General features: G+C 32.4%; 1 protein-coding gene across 1 annotated transcript; it reads left to right on the forward strand.

Annotated features, from left to right (window-relative positions):
* Nucleotides 1-4,962: 4,962 nt before the first annotated feature.
* On the forward strand, nt 4,963-5,403 carry LOC120143388 (putative receptor-like protein kinase At3g47110). The gene has a single exon (XM_039157723.1). It carries the CDS (start codon nt 4,963-4,965, stop codon nt 5,401-5,403), a length of 441 nt encoding a protein of 146 aa, XP_039013654.1.
* Nucleotides 5,404-21,802: the final 16,399 nt, after the last annotated feature.

Genomic DNA, 21,802 nt, shown 5'->3' on the forward strand with positions numbered 1-21,802 from the left:
CCCAACCGTTGATGCCAAAGCACAGACTGAGTCATATCTGTAGTTGCAAGATGAACTGCAGCACCACAGCCTTGTGAAGTCAGATCACTAAGCGAAAAAGTATAAAGTCCTCCTTTCTCTTCACCTTGCAGAAGAATCGCCTTAGAGAATTCATCACGAACAAAGCACTTCTCAGCATGAAATTCAAGATAAACCTTGTTATCCCTAGCAAGCTTAGAGACCGAAAGCAAATTCTTGGTTATGTGAGGCACATGCAATATTTTGTCAAGACTAAAGTTCTTGAAGAAGCAGAGGAAACAATTGCAGTACCAACATTATGATATCAACAGAGACTCCATTGCCAACAGTAAGTTTACCTGGACCTCTAAACTCAGCAGGATTCGAGACATTCGCAGTATCTGGTGTGATATGATGCGTAGCTCCAGAATCCACCACCCAATGATCACTGGATCTGGAGGCCGTATTAGCTTGCAAATTACCTGCTGTCTGAGAATGGCCTTTACAGCGTTCACATCCCAGGTTTGAAGTTTCAATAGCAGAGTAGTGTGCATTGGCAGACTGCCCTTTATGAGTTTGCGACTCAGATGTAACACATAAACTCTTCATCATAACGATGCCAGCATCGATCAACCAAATGACCAATTTGCCACATAGCTGGCATTGAATCTTAGTTCGTCCTCGGCCTCGTCCGCCTGTCCTGTTTGTAAACGATGAGCGCGAAGATTTAGAATCACGCCGTCCATCAGAGGAGTCATGACCTTCTACTCTTTCAGCAACATTGGCTGTCATAGGAGCATAATCAAACTGCTCATCGAACCCGACCAACTGTGCTTCCGCATCTAGAAGGACGGTGTAAAGGCTGTCCAAGGACAATGTTTCCTTCATCGTAGTGATAACTGCCATAAACGGTTGATACTCCCTGGGCAATCCTTTCAAGATGCTGGCAACATGTCCAACATGCGAAACTGCACTACCACACGAGGCAAGTGCATCACATACCTCTTTTACACGAGTGAGATACACTCGCATGTTATCATTTCCCTTCCTAAGCAACTGCAACTTGCAGTGCAAACTCATAGCAGCCGTCGTGGATCTGCTCGCAATAGTTGTTGCATAACACTCCATACTGCAGCTGCAGATTCGGCACCAACAAAATGAGGAAGAAGATGAGAGCTAATGGTTGACAGGAGCCACGAAGCAAGCGCACTATCCTGCGCAATAAAATCCCAAATGCATCGTTGACACGAATCACCGGTATCATCAAGAATCGTCTCCGTGGTGATTGTAGAGCTCCGGTCAACAAGCGCTCAAGACGGTGACTCCTTACGGTGAGCAGAATCTGCTGCTTCCAGAAGGTAGTTCATCTCATCAAGAACAACGCTGATTTTCTTATGAGAGAAGCTCGTACTTATGGACGACTCCATTGAAACACCAAGCAAGAAATCGCGTAACAAGAGTTTTTCAAGAAACCCCAAGACCAATGGCGAAAGATACCATATTAAGAAACTGAATATGAGACTGTATATGAAAGGGATATATTGAATACGTGGTTTGTACACTTTCTGATACATCACTTTTATAGTGAACAATGCAAGGCTATCAAGCTTAAACAATTATAACAAACTAACTAACTTTGGCGCCCAATGATAACTGTCTGATGGTTATACTATAATGCTAGCAAGAGCATAGTAAGTCTTGCTATAGCCTAACATATTTTTATTACTTTTTTTTGCTAATTAATTATTTAATTATACAAGACCCATAATCTTTTTTCTGCTTCAGAATAAAACTCAAGGCGTGGGATCATCATAGCAACCACGTTTGTAAATGGTACACTTAGAAGGTGGCTTTGGAATGCATTTGGAATATGATCGATCTCGTCGGCAATGAAATACAGGATTTGGGTCTGCACAGTAAACAAACATAAATTAGAATATTAAAAAAATTATCTATTTAGACCCTGAAAGAAGGGATAATTTACAAATTTTAACCTAAAACCTGAACTTATTTTCCTTTTTAATTACTTCTAAGAACTTTATTTCATTCTTTTAACCCGAGATCTCTAGGGAGAATAACACTGTTTTTTTATCACTAAGATCACTCAATGAATTCTATCATGAACTTTTTTATATGCCAATTAAGGCTTTCGATTTATATAAAGAGACTATAATCTAAAAATTTAAGAATGGTTTGCAGATGCTAAGAAAGTAGTAAGAAGATTTTGATACTAAATCCGTATCATTTAGGCAAACCAGCAAACTGAAAAACCTTTTAATCAATAAATGGATGTTTAAACAGTGGGAAAATAAAAATTGTTCTTTACCATTATCGGCCAATTCTCGAGCAATGGTGGCAGTAGGAAAAGAGAGAGTGGAAGCCAAGAGAAGGCATAGTACGAAAACCAAAGCTTTCATTTTGGACAGTCAAAGTTAAGAGCCTTGTGCTCTACCAACTGAGTTGGACAGTCAATTCACTATTAAATCATATAAAAAGGAAGAGGTCAAGAAATTTCATTGGACAATTAATGTTGTTTTAGGACAAGTTTCCCACACGGAGCAACTAGTTTGTGCGGTTCTCTATTTGACTATTATATCATCTTGGAAAGAGAGATCATGTATAAAGAGACTTAGTGGAGTTAAGAAAATTAACTAATGATTATAGATTACATCAGTTTCTAGTAACCAGAGGCTGGCTATTAAATTGATTGCCGAGCAAAAAAAAAATGAAGGTTTTCTTAATGGAAGATACAAACAAACATTGACCCCAAGTGTTGAAAATGAGTTTAGAGAATGACATCGCTATAAACAATGTTGTTAGACTATTTGAAGCTTATCTAATTGAATCCAAAATAAAGATGCCATCACTCCCTCAATACAAATTAGACTGCTTCAAATTTCACCTAATTTTGTGATGAATAATATGAATATTAGTAATGAAACTAATTGCTTATTGAGTTGTAATTCGGTTGACATAGTTAATGTTATAACGTTCAAGTGGTTTTGCAGACAATCTCAGACCTAGGATTGAGTTGCATGCATTTGATGGAAACGATCTTAAGGGCTGAGTTAAAAATGTCAAAAAGTATTTTTCCTTTTTTTTGTTATACATGATCATAAGAGATTAGAATCAGCAGCTATGTATTTAGTAGGAAGAACTGAGATATGATTTGATGAATAAATCATGCAGAAGTATAATGCTACATGACAGGAATTTGCTGTCGATGTATGTCGAAGATTTGTGACAACAAATGTTGACATCATTGGAGAAGAAAACTCTGAGATTCATGAAGATATTCAGCAGCTGCTCAAAAGATATCATGACAGGGTCTCAACCAGTAATTTGACCTGTGAACTTGTGAAATTAGTGGACCGATATTCGGATCGGAAAAAAATTAAAAATAACGAATTATCTTTGTCCGAGTCAACAAGCCAACAAATCAAATATTTAAGATCGAATAATCTTGAACATTCATTCCGGTCGAGCTTCTTCTGCAAATGATTTGTCAATTTCGAAATTGCTCTCCAGCCTATAGTATAATCCAAGGGAACAAACTTGAACCAACTAGAATGGAGTAATACCAGAGTTCAATAACTACTTATATTGCACTCTAGTTATTTCAATGGTGGCTCCACAATTCTAGGTCTTTCTCGTTAAAAATCTTAGTGGACAAATACCCTCTCAAATACTTGGTCTCCCATCCTTTTCCATTGCATTAGACTTATCATCAAACCATTCGACTTGTGTGCTTCTTGTTGAAGTAGAAAAACTAAAAAAATCTAGTTGAATTTGATGTTTCTCAAAATAGGTTATCTGGTATGCTTCCGAAAAACCTTGGTAACTGTGTAAGTCTATAGAAATTCTTCTTGGAAGGCAACTTGTTTGAAGGGTCCATTCCATCCTCTTTGAGTTCATTGAGAGATCTTGATTCATTGGACATATCTGACAATAATCATTCAGTTGAAATTCCAAAATTTCTTATAGACTTTGATGCATTAAAGTATTTAAACCTCTCTTTTAATGATTTTGAGGGAGTGTTACCCAAGTGAAGGAGTCTTCAAGAATGCAAGTGCTACGTTCGTTGAGGGAAACAATAAACTTTGTGGAGGCATCCGTGAGTTACACTTGTCAATATGTGACTTGAAAAAATCATTAGATACTTCCCTAACTGAATATTACAATTATCGTTGTGATTTTAGAAGTGGGTTTGGTTTTCACTTGTATCCTCATTTTGTGATTTAGAAAGAAGAAAGAGCAAAAGCCAACATCAACTTGTGCAGAAAATGCACTTTTACGGTTATCATAAGCATCCTAAGGGCAATTGATGGATTCGCCATGCAGAATTTGAGTCGTTCGGGAAGTTTCGGTTCTATATACAAAGGAATTCTCGAAGAGAGTGGAGCAGTTATTGCAGTAAAGGTACTTAAATCTTCTAAATTGTGGAGCATCCAGGAGCTTCTTGACTGAATGCGAGGCCTTGAAGGACATTCAACATCAAAAGCTTGTCAGGGTATTAACAGTCATTTCCGGGGTTGATTACAAAGGCAATGTTTTTAAAACCTTGGTTTATGAGTTCATGGAAAATGAAAGCTTGGAGGACTGCTGCATCTATCTGTTAGCATGATTGAACCTTGAGACGATGAGAAACCTAACTTCTTCCAAAGAGTTAATATGGCCATAGATGTTTCTCATGCATTGGAATATCTGCACCATCATTGTGAAACATTGATCATTCATTGTGACCTCAAGTCAAGCAATATTCTACTCGATGTCAAAATGATTGTCCATATAAGAGACTTTGACTTGGCCATAAGAAGATAGGCTTAACTATCCTACTAACGAATCAAGCTCCCTTAGCACAAGAGGAACTATTGATTATGCACCACCTGATAATTATATTGCATTCATTTCTTCTGTAATTATTTGTATGTATAATTTGTGATGAAATTAATTGTATAATATGGTATGGGAAGTGAGTTGTCAACTAAAGGCAATGTGTATAGTCATGATATCCTCTTGTTAGAGATCTTTACAGAGAAAAGATCAACTGATGAAAGGTTCAAAGAAGGTTTGAGTCCACAAATTTGTTGCAAAAGCTTTTCCGGTCGAATGATTGAGATTATAGATCCCATCCTTCTTCAAAACAGTGTCAGAGGAGGAACAATTGCAGACATCACGCTCAATGAAAACAGCCTGCGAAAGGATAGTCTTCAATGCTTGAATTTGATATTCGAAATAGCTCTAGCTTGCTCTGCTGAATCACCGCGTGAGCAGACGGGCATGAGTGATGTTGTTGCCAAGCTTTGTTTTTCTAGGGACAAGCTTCTTCGTCAAACTCAATTCCGTCATGGGATTCAAATCTCATACGCTGCTCAATCATCGGGTTATAATGTCTTCTTATCTTAGCAAATTACTCGATCATTTCAGATGAAATGTGGTGCTTAAATAAATCCTTGCTTCATAAGTTGCAGAAATCTAAGGTTCCGTATGGATGTTCATGTACTTGAGAGGCTTCGGTCTGGAAAAGCGTTTCCTTTTTTCTTTTGTTTACACTCAGTTGTATACTTTTCTTAGTTCATTTGGTTTATATTTTCATTAAAACAACTATTTCAATTTCATTAAAACAATTATCAGTGGCAAACCTCTAGAACTCGTGCTTGATGGACTTTCAGTGTTCAATTTCAAGGCCACTCAAAGTCGTCTAACTCGCCAACTACTGGATCGACAGGAAAGGTCTAAACATTAAATATAAGGATTAATATAACTACTGGATCGACAGTAAAGTTCAATTTTAAGATTGTTTTTTAAATATGATAATTTACTTTTAAGTTTTTTATAAAAATAAAATCTTCAAAATTACTAGAATAGAATATGTGTCATCTAATAGGATTTTTTAACGATTATTACGGTTGAAGTACTTAAAATAATAACGTTTATAATATTAGACACATGAATTAACCGAAAAATAATTTAAGCATGTAAAAGAAAAAGATAACATAATTTGGACACTTATTTTTATATTAATCCTAAGTATAACATGCACAACCTTTCTACAAGAATGTAAAGGCCAAACACTCTCAAGTATATTACAACCAACGAACGGTAATGACCGGTAGATATAAATAATCCAACTGGACGATAGACCAAGTTTCAATTACTGAACAAGGAGGCTCGACATCTTTTTCTTGGAGCAGATTTCCTAGCAATCGCTGCATCTGGGATGCCAAATGTGTCATCCAATATCTACAAAGGAGAAAGTCTACTTCCAAAAATATTTAGAAAAAAAAAAGTTGTGGCAATTTTCAGTAGGGATGTAAAATCAGGTAATTGTTTAGGTTTCAGTCGGATATTGTCAAGTTAGGTAAATTTGGATACATGTCAATTTGATGGTTCGACTCAGACCTGGTCGGTTCTAAATCAAATCAGTTCATGTCATTTTCAGGTTGATTTGCATTAGATTTAGTTGGAGTTCAGGTTGGGTTAATTTCAGTTCGGATCGATGTCAGTTAATGTCAAAATGGTTCAGGTCCGAAGCATTTAAAGACAAGATTAATTCAGGTTCAGATGGACTTCAGTCGGATCTCATTCAGATCGACACATCATTGACAGATAAAATTCAGGTCGGATCTTTACTGGATACAGATTGACTTCAGTTCAGGTCAATTTTTAGTTTTGAATTAATTATTTTTTCCTTTCGTGAACATTGAATTGCAATTTGTAATTATATATGATTTACAGTAAATTACTAAAATATAGATAATTATGGATCAATTTTGATAAAAAATATAATTTTAAGGACTAAATTGAATAAATATGAAATTACAAATAAATATTTAAATAAATTAAATAACACACATTGATGAGGGACCAAATCAAAATAATTTTAAAATGTGAGCTTGAAATTAATATAAAAAAATTATACCCATTTAAAAAAAATTATGGGCCAATTACAAAAAAATAAATAAGAAATAATTATAGGTCAATTTCATATGCAAATATAATTTTAAGGATCAAATTGAATAAATATGAAATTATAAATAAAAATTTAAATAATTTAAACAACACAAAGGGATCAAATCAAAATAATTGTAAAATGTGAAAAAAAAATCTGTAAAACAGACTAAATTGTATTCATTTCAAAAATTGAGAAAAAAATTAAAACAATTATAATATATTATATATATATATATATATATATAAAGTATATAATAATAAAATATACATAAACTAAACTATATAGTATGTAAACTATATGTATTATAAACTATATAGAAACTATATAATATATAAACTATGTAATTTATATTTATATAGAGTACATAAACTATATATAAACTATATATATTATGTATAAATTATATATAATATGTATAAATTATATATTTTATTAATATAAATTATGTAATTTATATATAAAGTATATATACTATATATATAAACTATATAAACTATATAGTTTATATTTATACACTATGCATAAGTTATTTATATGCTATTTATATAATATATAGTTTATATATATATATATATATATATATATATAAACTATATAGTTTATTAATATTAACTATAGTTGAATACATTTATATATATATGTATATATATATATATATATATATATATATATATATATATTAGAAATAATTAAAAATATATAGGGATTATATTGAAAGAATTAAAAATATAAAGCTTAAATTGCATCATTACCTTTGGACTAAATTGAACGAATATAAAATATGAGGACGACGCTACAATGCCAAATAAACTTAAAAAATACGTGGGCTAAGAGGCCCGAATTTTAAGTAATATATAAACCAAAATTTTTCTAATTTCGATCATTTTTCTTTTTTTTCTCATTTTATGATTTTGCTTTCTCTCTCTACACTTCGATTTTCTCAAAATCCTCTTACTTTTCTCTAGAAATCTCATCCACAAATACATAAAACCCAAAAATCCTTTGATTTTTTCATTCAAACATCCCAAATTCAATCCATGTTCATCCCCTGAATACTCCTTTGGTCTTTACAAACACCTAAATCCAACCTATTTTTCGATCAAACACCCAAACCCTCAACCCTTATTCATATGTGTTCACCCCCAAACCCTTGTTTGATCCTTACAAATACCCAAACCCAAAACCCAACCTTTTTTCGATCAAAGACCCAAACCCTCAACCCTTGTTAATTCACATTCATCTTTAAACCCTTATTTGATCATTTCAAACACCCAGACCCAAGACCCAACCTATTTTTCGATCAAACACCTAAACCCTCAACCCTACTTTATCTATATTCATCCCCAAACCCTTGTTTGATCCTTACAAACACCCAAAACACAACCTATTTTTTATATCTAATCGAATACTGTTCATATTCCAACTTCTTCTCTAACCCTAAATCTAACAAAGTATTATTCATCTTTTTTCTTTAACCCTGAACCTAATCAAGACTATTATTCATCTTTTGTTCATTTTCTCTAACCTTAAACCCTAACCAAGACTATTCATATTCTATTAATCTTCTCTAACCCTAAACCATAACTGAAACTCTTCTTTCTTTTGTTCATTTTCTTTGACACTAAATTTAACCGAGACTCTTCATCTACTTCTGTCTTTGTTCATCTTCTTTAACCTAGACTATTAACCTTGTCCATTCAAAGCCTTTATTTTTTCTAGGGTTTCATGGATAATTTGTCATACGAGTTGAACTTTCCAGGTAAGATTCTGATTTTTTTTATTTTTATTTTTTATTCGAATTAATAATTCTTTTTATCTTTTTGGGAGAAACCTAACAGATCAGAATGAACAATATTCTGAAATAGGTAAATTGCATCATTACCTCTCAATTTGATTTTTTAATTTATTTTTTTAATTGTTTTATATATAACATATATACCGATATAATTTTTAAGGGGATTTAAATGAACAACTGTCAGAAGCAGTTGATGTCAATAAATCCTATAAGAGGAATGCTACATGTCCATCCGAGTTTGGGAGAAGAACTTCTCCTATTTGGGACCATTACACCTTCATCAAATCTACTGATGGTTCTATTTATGCCGAGTGTAAGTATTTCAAGATTAAAAGGTATAAAGTTGATTCTTATATTGGTACATCTAACCCTAGAAGACATATTGAGAAATGCCAAGCTTATAAGGAATATCTTGCTCAAAATCCTTGTATGGTAAGTTCTTTTAATCAAAAACAAATACTGTGAATTGTTTGTTGAGACTATTTTGTTTCATGGTTATGCATTGAGTATAGTTGAGCATGAAAAACTTAGGGATTTACACCATTAACTTAATTATAGTGTAAAGGACATATCGAGGTATAATGTTACTAAGTATTGCATGTTGGAGCATGAAAATCATAAAAAAATGTTACTTGATTTAATGCATTATGTTTCAAGTCGTATTTGTTTTACATGTGATGGATGCTGAGTCAATTTTTAAGTTTGTGAAAAATATGATATGTGAGTAGGGTCTTGAAAAAAAGCTTTTACCATAACACTTGATAATGATTCTGCAAATAATAGAATTGTTAAGAGTCTTAGAGATGATTTGAATGTCATTTCTCCTCTTCCCTGCAATGGTAAGTACTTTCATATAAGGTGTGCTGTCCACATTTTGAACTTGATAGTTCAAAAAATTTCAAAGGTAATTAGTTGATCTTCTTTTATTAAATTGCGTGAAATTGTTAAGTTTATTGATTCTTCTAACTCTCGACTTTGTTCCTTTGAATTAGTTGTTAAAGATTGTGATTCTTCTTTCCGTGATAAGTTGTTATTGGATGTTCCTACTCGATGGAATTCTACTTACTCAATTATTCATAGGTCACTTGAGGCTAGATTAGCCATTAACTTGTTTGTTAATATGGAAAATGAGTTGGATATCATTACTGATCATGGGTGGGAAACTGTTCAAACAATTTGTGATTTTCTTGAGCCATTTTATGAAATTACTATTATGTTCTCTAGATCTAAGTATCTCACTTCTAACTTGTACTTGGCTAAGTTGTTCATAATGATCCTTGTGAAGGTATTTCTACAATGGTATGACCTATGCTTGAACTATATGAGAAATATTGGTCTGATCACTCAATGATTCTGTCTTCTGCTGTTTTACTTGATCCTTGATATAAATTACAACTTCTGAAGAAGTTTTACAATGTTCTTTATGTAGAGGACGAAGTTCAACGGAGGGTAAGTCTCATTTATAATGAGTTTCTTGAATTATATGTATTTTATTAAAAAATGCACCTTGTGGTTATTCTTCTTCTTATTCCTCTGTTCAAAGTAACACATCTTTAGACAGAAGCGGGTCAAGTTCCAATCGGCCTCAATCATTTAAAAATCAGATTTATTTCAGGTTAGTTTTTAGAATTTTATATTCAATTTTATTTATTTTATTATTTTTTCATAATTTATTTATTATGTTTTCTTTAGTTTTTCAGAATTTTGATGTCAATCTAGCTGCTTGAAGGAGTGGACAATCAAATGTTGACTCTTACATCAGTTTGCCCCTTATCTCTCGTACTGGAGAATCTCACTTTGATATTTTGGAGTATTGGAAAAATCAAAGTACTTCTTATCTGGTACTTTCTCGTATGGAGAAAGATATATTGGCTATTCCAATTACTACAGTTGCATCTAAATCGTCCTCTAGTATGGAGGTCGAATTTTGAACAAGTTGAGAGATAAACTCTTACCTAAAAATTTTGAGATTTTTGTAATTATTTTTAATTTTAAATTTCATTAATATTTCGAATTGCTTATTAATGATTTTAATTTTAATTTTGTAGGGTGTTTAACAGTGAGTCAAAACATTGGAATTGGTTTATGAATGATTCGTTCTTGTTTCTTCCCTTTAGAGGTAACTTCATTTTTATATATTTATTATGTTTATTAAATTAATTTTTCAAAAGGTTTATTAATGCTTCTGTTTTTTTGTACTGTACCTTACAAGTTACAACAAGTATCATGTTAAATGCTTCTTGAATGATTATGTCCTGATTCTGCTTGATATTGCTTGACTTAGAAATATTTGTTGAATGTTTGATTCTGTAAGGGTTTTATAAAGCCAAAAATGTTTGGCATTGTTGGCCATCCTATTTCCTTTGGCTTTACCACTGACTGGATGCTTGTTAAATGCAAAAATGTTGAATGTTGAATTGATGAAATGATATTTGTTGATGTCTGCGTTGCCTTGTAAATTATTGTTGGTCATAATGAAATAAATTGTTTTAACTTGCAAATTCTTTTCTAAATAGTTACTCATGTTAAATTATGTTGGTGACATTTAAGCTTTTAAAGCTGAAAAATTACTCGTAATTTAATAATGTTGGCAACATTTAATCTTTTGAGATGAAAGCTCGATGAAGAAATTTCTCGTAGCAAAGTAAAGCTCTTAGCCTTATAAAACTTTTTCTATTAGATCTGAGAGTTTAAATTTTAAAACATTTGTTTTTGTTATTAGATCTCATGTTATTCAAATTTTCCATATCAATTAAAATCATCTTTTATATTATCTTTTATATATATGTTAAAATTTTCAGAAAAAAAATTATATTTACATTATTTATTAATTTTTACACAAAACATAAATTGAACTTATAAATATTTAAATTAATTTTAATTAATCATGTTCAATAAATTAATTATTTTAACTTTTAATGATCATAATTAATTTAATTAATCATGTTCAATGCCAATAAATTATTTTAACTTGTAATGATTATAATTAATTTAATTAATCATGTTCAATAAATAAATTACTTAATAAAATTAATTTCATGATTATAACTAAGATTTATAACATAAAAATCATAATTAATATAGTAAGTATGTAATACTCCAAAATTTTTGTTAGTGACTAAAATGTAAGTTTTGAAAGTTTGGTGGCTAAAGTATAAACTCTGTGAAGTTTAGAGACCAAAAATTAAATTTTGAAAAGTTATATATTTTAGCGCGTAAATGAACAGTTTGGCATAATACAAGAATTTTTGTGAGAATTAGATTTTCAGTACGAGGTTTGTATTAAAAGTTATAAAGAGATAAAGTTCAATATAGAAATTGGGTAATCGAATTGAAATTTCTCAAAAATTTGAAGGATGATAGATAAAGCTTGGAAATATTATTTCTATACCTTAGATCAGTGAAATTTAGCATGGATCAGTGGAATTGAAGTTAATTTGTTAGATTTGGCAAAACAATGGAAATTTAGTGACTAAAATGCAATTTTCAAAAATTGCATGGCCAAATAGAAAGTCAAAGCCAAATTGGTTCGTCTTTGACCAAGAAATATTTTAATGGTAGATATTGCAATGAAAAATGGTAATTATCATGGTTAATTAATGACAATTTTGGAATTTTTCATTACTTGAATTTAATATTCAATTAAATTAAGTTAAATGTCATGTGTATTACAAACATTTGCTAGAAAAATCAAGAAACCCATCAGCCATCTTCTTCAAGTTATCGAATCCACAATAACTAGGTAAGGGTTATTTTCAATTTGATTTTTAAGTTTATTCAATTGATTTTTGGATTAAACTATTAGATAGATAATTAATCTACATGAAATTCTCTATCATTTGGTATAAAAATTACATGGAAATAATGCTTAAATGTTGAGATTCATGAATTGGGTGGTTGAAGAACAAGTTTTATTTTGAAGATTTGATGGAATATTTTTATGTTATTGAAGTTGTTGAATAATTCTAAAGCATGAGTGATGATTAAAATCATGTATAGAAGCTTAAATCATGTTATGTTGAAAACATTTTGATGTTTCGATATAACAAATTAAATTAAAAGAATTTTAATTTTGAAAAAGCTTTTTTCTAAGCATATTCGATATATTAAATCGAATATCAAAATATTACTCAAAGTATTTCAAAGTTCATTTTAAATCCTTACTCAAGTGTAAAATTAAGTTTTAATCTTAAAATAATTTCAAAACAATATTACAAAATATTTCGAACCATTTCAAAGCCAAAAATTCCAGATTGCTCAGAGGGAACCGATTCCTCCCAAGGGGTACCGATTCCCCCCCCTCTAAATGGTTTGGCTCCGAGAATTCCAGTATGCTCGGAGGGAACCAATTCCCCCCAGGGGGTACCGATTCCCCCACTGTTCAACGGTCGAAATATTTGAATTTTACACTTAGGGAACCGATTCCCCATTAGGGGTACCAATTCCCCCCACGCTCCAAGCAGAAATATTAATTGTTTTACACTTAAACGGCTCCAAAAACTTCTTAATGATCCCCAACGTTCAGAAGATTCAGGTGTTTTAAACAAGCTTAGAAGCCATTGATAAACACAAGAAACAACAAGCAACTAGAATCAAGAGAGAATCAAAGAGAAAGCATCAAACCTCAAGTTTGAGCATTTCAAGCCTATTTTCATTCAATATTCATTTTGCTTTCAAGAACATTATTGTGCTCAATTGTATCATTCTTGAGTGTTCTTTTCTTTGTTCTAGAATTGTGCAAACAATCTACCTTGTGAGGAGTTTCCTTGTAAGTTTGCAATTTGTGTTCTCTTTGGGAGAGAGTGTTCTCAAGAATTTGGGGTATAATTCTTGAGGGTTTGTAAGGTTACTCTTTTTCTAATGACAATTTTAGAATTTTTCATTACTTGAACTTAATATTCAATTAAATTAAGTTAAATGTCATGTGTATTACAAACATTTGCTAGAAAAATCAAGAAACCCATCAGCCATCTTCTTCAAGTTATCGAATCCACAATAACTAGGTAAGGGTTATTTTCAATTTGATTTTTAAGTTTATTCAATTGATTTTTGGATTAAACTATTAGATAGATAATTAATCTACATGAAATTCTCTATCATTTGGTATAAAAATTACATGGAAATAATGCTTAAATGTTGAGATTCATGAATTGGGTGGTTGAAGAACAAGTTTTATTTTAAAGATTTGATGGAATATTTTTATGTTATTGAAGTTGTTGAATAATTCTAAAGCATGAGTGATGATTAAAATCATGTATAGAAGCTTAAATCATGTTATGTTGAAAACATTTTGATGTTTCGATATAACAAATTAAATTAAAAGAATTTTAATTTTGAAAAAGATTTTTTCTAAGCATATTCGATATATTAAATCGAATATCAAAATATTACTCAAAGTATTTCAAAGTTCATTTTAAATCCTTATTCAAGTGTAAAATTAAGTTTTAATCTTAAAATAATTTCAAAACAATATTACAAAATATTTCGAACCATTTCAAAGCCAAAAATTCCAGATTGCTCAGAGGGAACCGATTCCTCCCAAGGGGGTACCGATTCCCCCCTGAATGGTTTGGCTCCGAGAATTCCAGTATGCTCGGAGGGAATCGATTCCCCCCAGGGGGTACCGATTCCCCCACTGTTCAACGGTCGAAATATTTGAATTTTACACTTAGGGAACCGATTCCCCATTAGGGGTACCAATTCCCCCCACTCTCCAAGCAGAAATATTAATTGTTTTCACACTTAAACGGCTCCAAAAACTTCATTAATGATCCCCAAAGCATCAACCTCAAGTTTGAGCATTTCAAGCCTATTTTCATTCAATATTCATTTTGCTTTCAAGAACACTTATTGTGCTCAATTGTATTCATTCTTGAGTGTTCTTTTCTTTGTTCTAGAATTGTGCAAACAATCTACCTTGTGAGATTCCTTGTAAGTTTGCAAATTTGTGTCTCTTTGGGAAAAAAATCCTTAGTGTGGGTAGTGGACTAAGGTAGTGGACGTAGATTTTGGTTGAGAAAGTTCGAACCACTCTAAATCGCTGTGCAAATTTCTTTCAATTTTCTACAAAAGCTTCCACCAAAATTTTAATTGCCAATCACCCCCCTCTTGGCCATATTCGTCAATCGATTAACTCAACAATTGCATCAGAGCCTAACTCATTTGAAGGTTTAATCACCTCTTGAGTCGATTCGGGAAGAGTTACATCGATAATCAAGTCATCAATAGCCTCTACTTCAAACTTCGACCGGTCTCGATTCGATGCCGTTAAAAGCCTCCTTTCTTCAATGGGGCTAACTATGCCTATTGGAAAAATAGGATGATGTACTTCATTCAAGCAAGTGACATGGGAGCATGGAATATCGTAGAAGAATGATACTTCAAGCCTCTCACTCATCCAAGATTATGGAGTGAATGAGAGACAAAAATGTTCCAGCTCAACTCCAAAGCCATTCATATCATATTTTGTGCTCTTGGACCAGATGAATACGGAAGAGTTTCATCTTGTACAACCGCCAAAGAAATATGGGACAAACTTCAAGTCACTCATGAGGGTACCTATGAGGTAAAGAAATCTAAAATTAGTATTCTAACGCATAGCTATGAAATTTCAGGATGAAACCAAATGAAGATATCAAAGCTATGACGGATAGATTCTCAACAATTGTCAATGGTATCAAATCATATGGAGAGATTATTTCAAATGAAAAGCTTGTGAGGAAGTAGTCTCAAAATCATGGCATCAAAGAAGACGACAATCATCGAGTCTAAGGATCTAACGTCCTTAACTCTTGAAGAGCTAATCGGTTCACTCCTCACTCATGAAATGATGCTTGAAGATGAGGTGGACCTTGATAAGATTGAAGAGACATCAAAGGAGAAGGAGAAGAAGAAAAAAATTGGAGTTGCTCTCAAATCCACAAAAGATGAGAGTGATTCGGATGAAGATGACGATGACGAGGAAATGGCATTGTTTGCCAAACGGTTCAGAAAAATGATGAGACCTTACCGAGAAAGAAAATTCAAACAAAATGAAGGCCTCAAAAATGAACCAAAAGAGAAGAACCCAATCATTTGCTATGAATTCAAAAAGCTAGGGCATGTCAAATATGATTGTCCACAGTTGAAGAGAAGGGTCAATCAAAGAATAAGCACAAGGCTCATGTGGCTACATGGAGGGATGAGGAAGGTTTCGATGAAGAGGAACAAGAAGTAGCAAACTTGTGCTTGATGGCATTCGGGGAAGATTCTAAGGTAACCTCTAACTCATCTGATTTTGATGATTTATCCTATGATAAGTTATTAGAGGAATATAATGGGTTGGCTTCGGATTATGAGAAATTGTTTTTAAAATATAAAAATGATGTTTCAAAATTGAAAAATGAAAATAAACTCATATCCAAAACCAACAACGATCTTGAAAGTAAAATCAAAGATTTGCAAATCAAACTAGAAGAGTTTGAAAAGAAAAATTTGGATTTGCAAAATTTACTTTTAAAGGTCAATGATGATCATCAAAAGAAAATTGATGATCTTAAAGCCTCTTTTGATAAAGTTGGAGCAAAACGTTTTGAAAATGGAGAAAATTCAAAATCCAACTTTGTTAGAAAAGTTTAAAAACTACAATCATAGAGGTCCCCAAAGAACCTCTAATGGAAAAATCTTTAGAAGTATATGGGTTCCTAAAGAGCTCATTACTACTAAAGATAAGGTTTTCCTACACAAATGGATATCTAAGGGGACTAGGATTTTCGAAACTAATGAATATGGACCCAAAAGAATTTGGGTACCAAAAATTAGAAATTAATCTATGTTTGTAGGAAAAGGAGCATTGCTACAAGGCACGGGAAACAAATCCAAATTCATGGTACCTTGATAGTGGATGCTCAAGATACATGACCGGAGACAAAAACCGATTCATTGAGCTTAACGCCAAAAATGGAGGAGAAGTGACTTTTGGTGATGATTCAAAAGGTCACATTGAAGGTATTGGTACTATTGGTAATACCTCTTCCATACAAATTAAGAATGTTTTATATGTGAATGGATTAAAGCATAATCTATTGAGTATTAGTCAATTTTGTGATAAGAGATTCAATGTCATGTTTGATATTAATGGTTGTAAAGTCATTAGAAAATTTCATCACATTTTCAAAAGTAATCCAAAACGAAAAAGGTTACTCTATCACTAGTGTTAGAAGTGATCATGGCACTAAATTTGAAAATATTGGATTTAATGAGTTTTGTAATTCTAATGGTATTAGCCATAATTTTTCAGCACCTAGAACCCCTCAACAAAATGGAGTTGTTGAGAGGAAAAATCGAACTTTATAAGAAATGACTAGAACCATGCTTTGTGAAAATAATTTGTCAAAATATTTTTGGGCGGAAGCCACAAATACCGCTTGTTATGTTGTAAATCGAGTAATGATTAGGCCTATTTTAAAGAAAACTCCATATGAATTTTTCAAAAATAAAAAGCCTAACATTAGCTATTTTCATCCTTTTGGATGTAAATGTTTTGTTTTAAACAACGGTAAAGAAAATCTTGGCAAATTTGATGCTAAAAGTGATGAAGGAATTTTTCTGGGTTATTCTTTAAATTTAAAGCTTATCGAGTATTTAATAAAAGAACTTTAGTTGTAGAAGAGTCTATACATGTTGTTTTCGATGATAATCCCCTTCCAAGGAGGGATTCTTGTGTGAATGATGATGTAGGTATTATAAATACAAATGAAGTTAGACATGACGTTGAAGAACCATCATCAAAGGAAAAAACAAAAGATGAGGTAACTCATGATCCTCTTGAGAATCCAACCATTGAAGAAACGAAAGTATCTTATCCAAGAGAGTACAACTATGTCAAGGATGGTGAGATTATAGGTGATCCATCCAAAGGGGTAACAACTCGATCTTCTCTTAGAAATATTTGTAATTATGTTGCATTTATTTCATGCATAGAGCCTAAGAATATTAAAGAAGCATTAAAAGATGAACATTGGATTATGGCTATGCAAGAAGAATTAAATCAATTTGAGATAAGTAAAGTATGAACATTAGTTGAAAGGCCTAGTAATAAATCTACTGTAGGTACTAGATGGGTATTTAGGAATAAGCTTGATGAGAGTGGTAATATAGTGAGAAACAAGGCTAGACTTGTTGCTCAAGGGTATACTCAAGAAGAGGGCATAGACTATGATGAAACATACGCTCCCGTAGCTAGGATGGAAGCAATTAGAATGTTATTAGCATTTTCATGTTTTCATGAATTTAAATTATATCAAATGGTTGTTAAAAGTGCATTTTTAAATGGTTTTATAAAGAAAGAAGTGTATGTGGAACAACCTCCAGGTTTTGAAGATTCAAAATTTCCGGATCATGTTTTTAAATTGACAAAAGCGCTTTATTGTTTAAAACAAGCTCCTAGAGCTTGGTATGAAAGATTATCAAATTTTTTAATTGAAAAAGGTTTTTCAAAAGGGAAGGTTGACACTACATTGTTTTTAAAGAATAAAGGTAAAGATTTATTAGTAGTTCAAATTTATGTTGATGTTATAATATTTGGTTCTACTAATAATGTTCTTTGCCAAGAATTTTCTAAGCTAATGCAAAGTGAGTTTGAGATGAGCATGATGGGGGAGCTTTCATTTTTCTTGGGACTCCAAATCAAGCAAAGAAAAGATGGCATCTTCATCAATCAAGCTAAGTACGTCAAAGATATCTCAAAAAGTTTGGACTGGAAAATGGCAAACCTCACGACACTCCAATGAGCTCTTCAACAAAGCTTGACTTAGATGAAGGAGGTAAATGTGTAGATGTTAAATTATATAGGTCAATGATTGGCTCTTTGCTTTATCTAACTGCCAGTAGACCGGACATTATGTTTAGTGTTTGCTTATGTGCTAGATTTCAATCATGTCCCAAGGAATCACATTTACTAGCTGTTAAGAGAATCTTTAGATACCTTAAGGACACTCCTAGTTTAGGCCTTTGTATCCTAGAGACTCTAGCTTTAGCTTGCATGCCTTTTCTGATGCGGATTATGGAGGATGCAAATTAGATAGGAAAAGCACCTCCGGTACTTGCCAATTCCTTGGAAATATGCTGATTTCTTGGTTTTCAAAGAAACAAAATTGTGTTGCATTATCTACCACTGAAGTCGAATATATTTCAGCTGGTAGTTGTTGTGCACAATTTTTATGGATGAAACAACAACTTTTTGATTATGGAATTGAAGTAGGTACCATTCCTATCAAGTGTGACAATACTAGTGCTATTTGTCTCACTAAAAATCTCATCCAACACTCTAGAACTAAGCACATTGAAATAAGACATCACTTCATTAGAGACCATGTCACTAAGGAAGATATAGTTCTAGAATTTGTTGATACTTTGCACCAATTAGCAGATATCTTTACAAAACCTTTAGACAAGGAAAGATTTTGGACACTTAGGAGAGATTTAGGTTTGACCAACCTATCTTCACATAGTGTTTAAAATAATTTTAGCACTTTTAAAACTAAATGAAAAATGCTTAGAATAGTAATTTTTGATTGCATTCATTGCTATTAGTTAGGGGGAGTTTATGATTCTTGATGAAAATTAACTTTATGTTCAAATATAGTTTAAAGATTAATTTGGTTGTTTGAACATGATTAATTTTCAATATATGAGTTGCCAATACCACTAGAGAAAATTAATTTAGCATTGTGTGTTTAAAATCGGATTTTAGCATTTTGGTGCAGAGGGAATCGATACCCCCGTGAGGGAACCGATTCCCCCTTTGAAGGGGAACCGATTCCCCCTAGGGGAATCGATACCCACCTGGGGTTCTGGATTTTAACACGACAGAACACCCAAAAATCCTAAACCCTCTTCTTTCTTCCTTACCGTCGTTTCCCCTCTCTACTCTCCTATCTCCATTCTTGCCTCAAATCAACGTTTTTAATCGGAATTCACTTCAAATATCATCTTCTAAACCTGCTAGCATAATTAAAATCGTGCAAACAACATCAAAATCCACTCAATCTCATCTTTCAAGGTAAATTTTTCTAAACTCTCATTTCATTAATTTTGAACACAGACTATTTTTAAATAAAAATAGTGATCGGGCATTGCTTATTAGTGTTTAGAAACTAAATTTTTACAACTAATTTCATCAAAAACACAAGAATTTTTCCAAAACTTTTGAAATTTTCGAAATAATTTTTTTTCTTTCAAATTATTGTGTTTTAATTGAATTATGTTGTTGTTATGAAAACTATACATATATCGTTTTTCAAAATCTTATTTTTCAATAGTTTTCAAAAACTTCCCATTAGGATTGGTTTAGAGAACCTTGAAATGTTGAGGACTCAATTGAGTTTTGGGATTGATTGAATTGCATACATGTGTTTTCTAAATTGCAGGTTATCCATTCTATTCCTACTTCTTAAAACATGTCCAATCCTAAACGTGCTAGGTCATCATCTAGTCGCTCACACCGTCAACCAAATCCACCTCCAAATCCTCCTCCTATTCCTGAAATTCCAATTCCTAATCCTAATCCTATTGATCCTAATATGACTATCCAAAACTCGTGCTTCAATCATCCTGGTCCTAGAAATCATCGTTTTTGGTATTATCAATATTTTGACTCTTACAAAATTAGAGAAGAACATATCCCTTCTCGTCAAGCTATGTTAGATATCGATTTTAGATATCTTCCTCTTTTACAAGAGTGAAATTTGATAAACTTTGTGACCTTGAACCTATAGTTTACCATCAACTTGTTCGCATCTTTTACTCTAATGCCGTTTGTGTCAAAAACTGAGCTCAAACTGAAACCATAGAAGTTCGTTCCTACCTCCTAGGACAATTCTTACATATTAACTCGGCTTACATAGCCAAAGCATTAGGATTAGATAATGATGGTATATCAAATGAAAAATAGGTTTTAGGTTCTCGTTATAAAATAAGAGATAGTGCGAGTGTCTTAGACCTTCATGATCGTTTTCTTCATCTAATGATTTCTTGGTGGTTTCGACCATCGGAGGTCATTACTCTACTCTTCGTGCTTTAGATCTTTGGTGGTTACATTTTCAAAACAGTATTAAAATAAACCTATCTCAGATTATTTTTGTTGAAATCGTTGAAACCGTAAACTTAGTGCCAAATAAGAAACTTTGTTCTCTCTAGTTTATGGTTGCATTCTAAGTAATCTATTTTCTAAAGACGGGCTTAGAGTAGGTCTAGAGGCCGTCTTTCCTTTAAAGAAACAAATTAATCTTCTTTCCTTAACGAGAGCGGGATGGATAAAGGATAAGGAAACCGGTGAATGGGTTTGATCTTCTGAAAATACTCCGAGAGCTAGTTCTTCAAGAGCTCCACCAGAAGCTGAAGACCATCCTGAGCTTGAACAATTAATGCGAGACATCGATGAAGTCGAAGATGAGCCTGAGCAGCCCGAGGAGCAAGCACAACAAATGAATAAATGCCTCCATATTTTCAATCTTTTATGGAGACATTCAATTTCTTATATGCTACCATAGATTCGCGCTTTACTTCTATAGAGTCCCATTTATCCACAATGGGAGCTCAACAATTGGAAATTCTTCAGGAGATGCGTGCAAACAATGAAGCAACAAATGCTCGTATTAATGAACTCACTCAATAGTCGCTATGCGAGCTCGTTTTCCTCCTCCCGATCCTCCTACGGATGCTTGAATCTGTGTTTTGCTTTAGTACTTTGAACTTAAAGCTTATTGTTTAAACATTTTGAATGTTTTTGGATTGTTTTCTTTTTGTTGTTTGATATTTGAACTTATTTGATGGATTATAGATGTTTGAACTTATATATTTGGTGTGGTTAAATTTCTTCGTTATTGCATCATTTACATCATGTTAGATATATGACCAATTTTGCCATGTCACATTAATTATGAATATTGATTATGAAACTAATGGCTAACGTTTCTCTTGATTGTGATCTTAGCAGCTTAAACTATATATAATCAATTGGCTATATGATTTTAAAACCTTATTTAAATTCTTTTACAAATCGTTTTGATTTAACA

Source organism: Hibiscus syriacus, unplaced genomic scaffold (assembly GCF_006381635.1).
Source record: "Hibiscus syriacus cultivar Baekdansim isolate YM2019G1 unplaced genomic scaffold, ASM638163v2 tig00110847_pilon, whole genome shotgun sequence".
Taxonomy (NCBI): domain Eukaryota; kingdom Viridiplantae; phylum Streptophyta; class Magnoliopsida; order Malvales; family Malvaceae; genus Hibiscus; species Hibiscus syriacus.

Bases quoted from the DNA above. Each gene is read 5' to 3' on its own strand.
- LOC120143388 (XM_039157723.1), top strand. From the start codon at position 4,963: ATGGGAAGTGAGTTGTCAACTAAAGGCAATGTGTATAGTCATGATATC.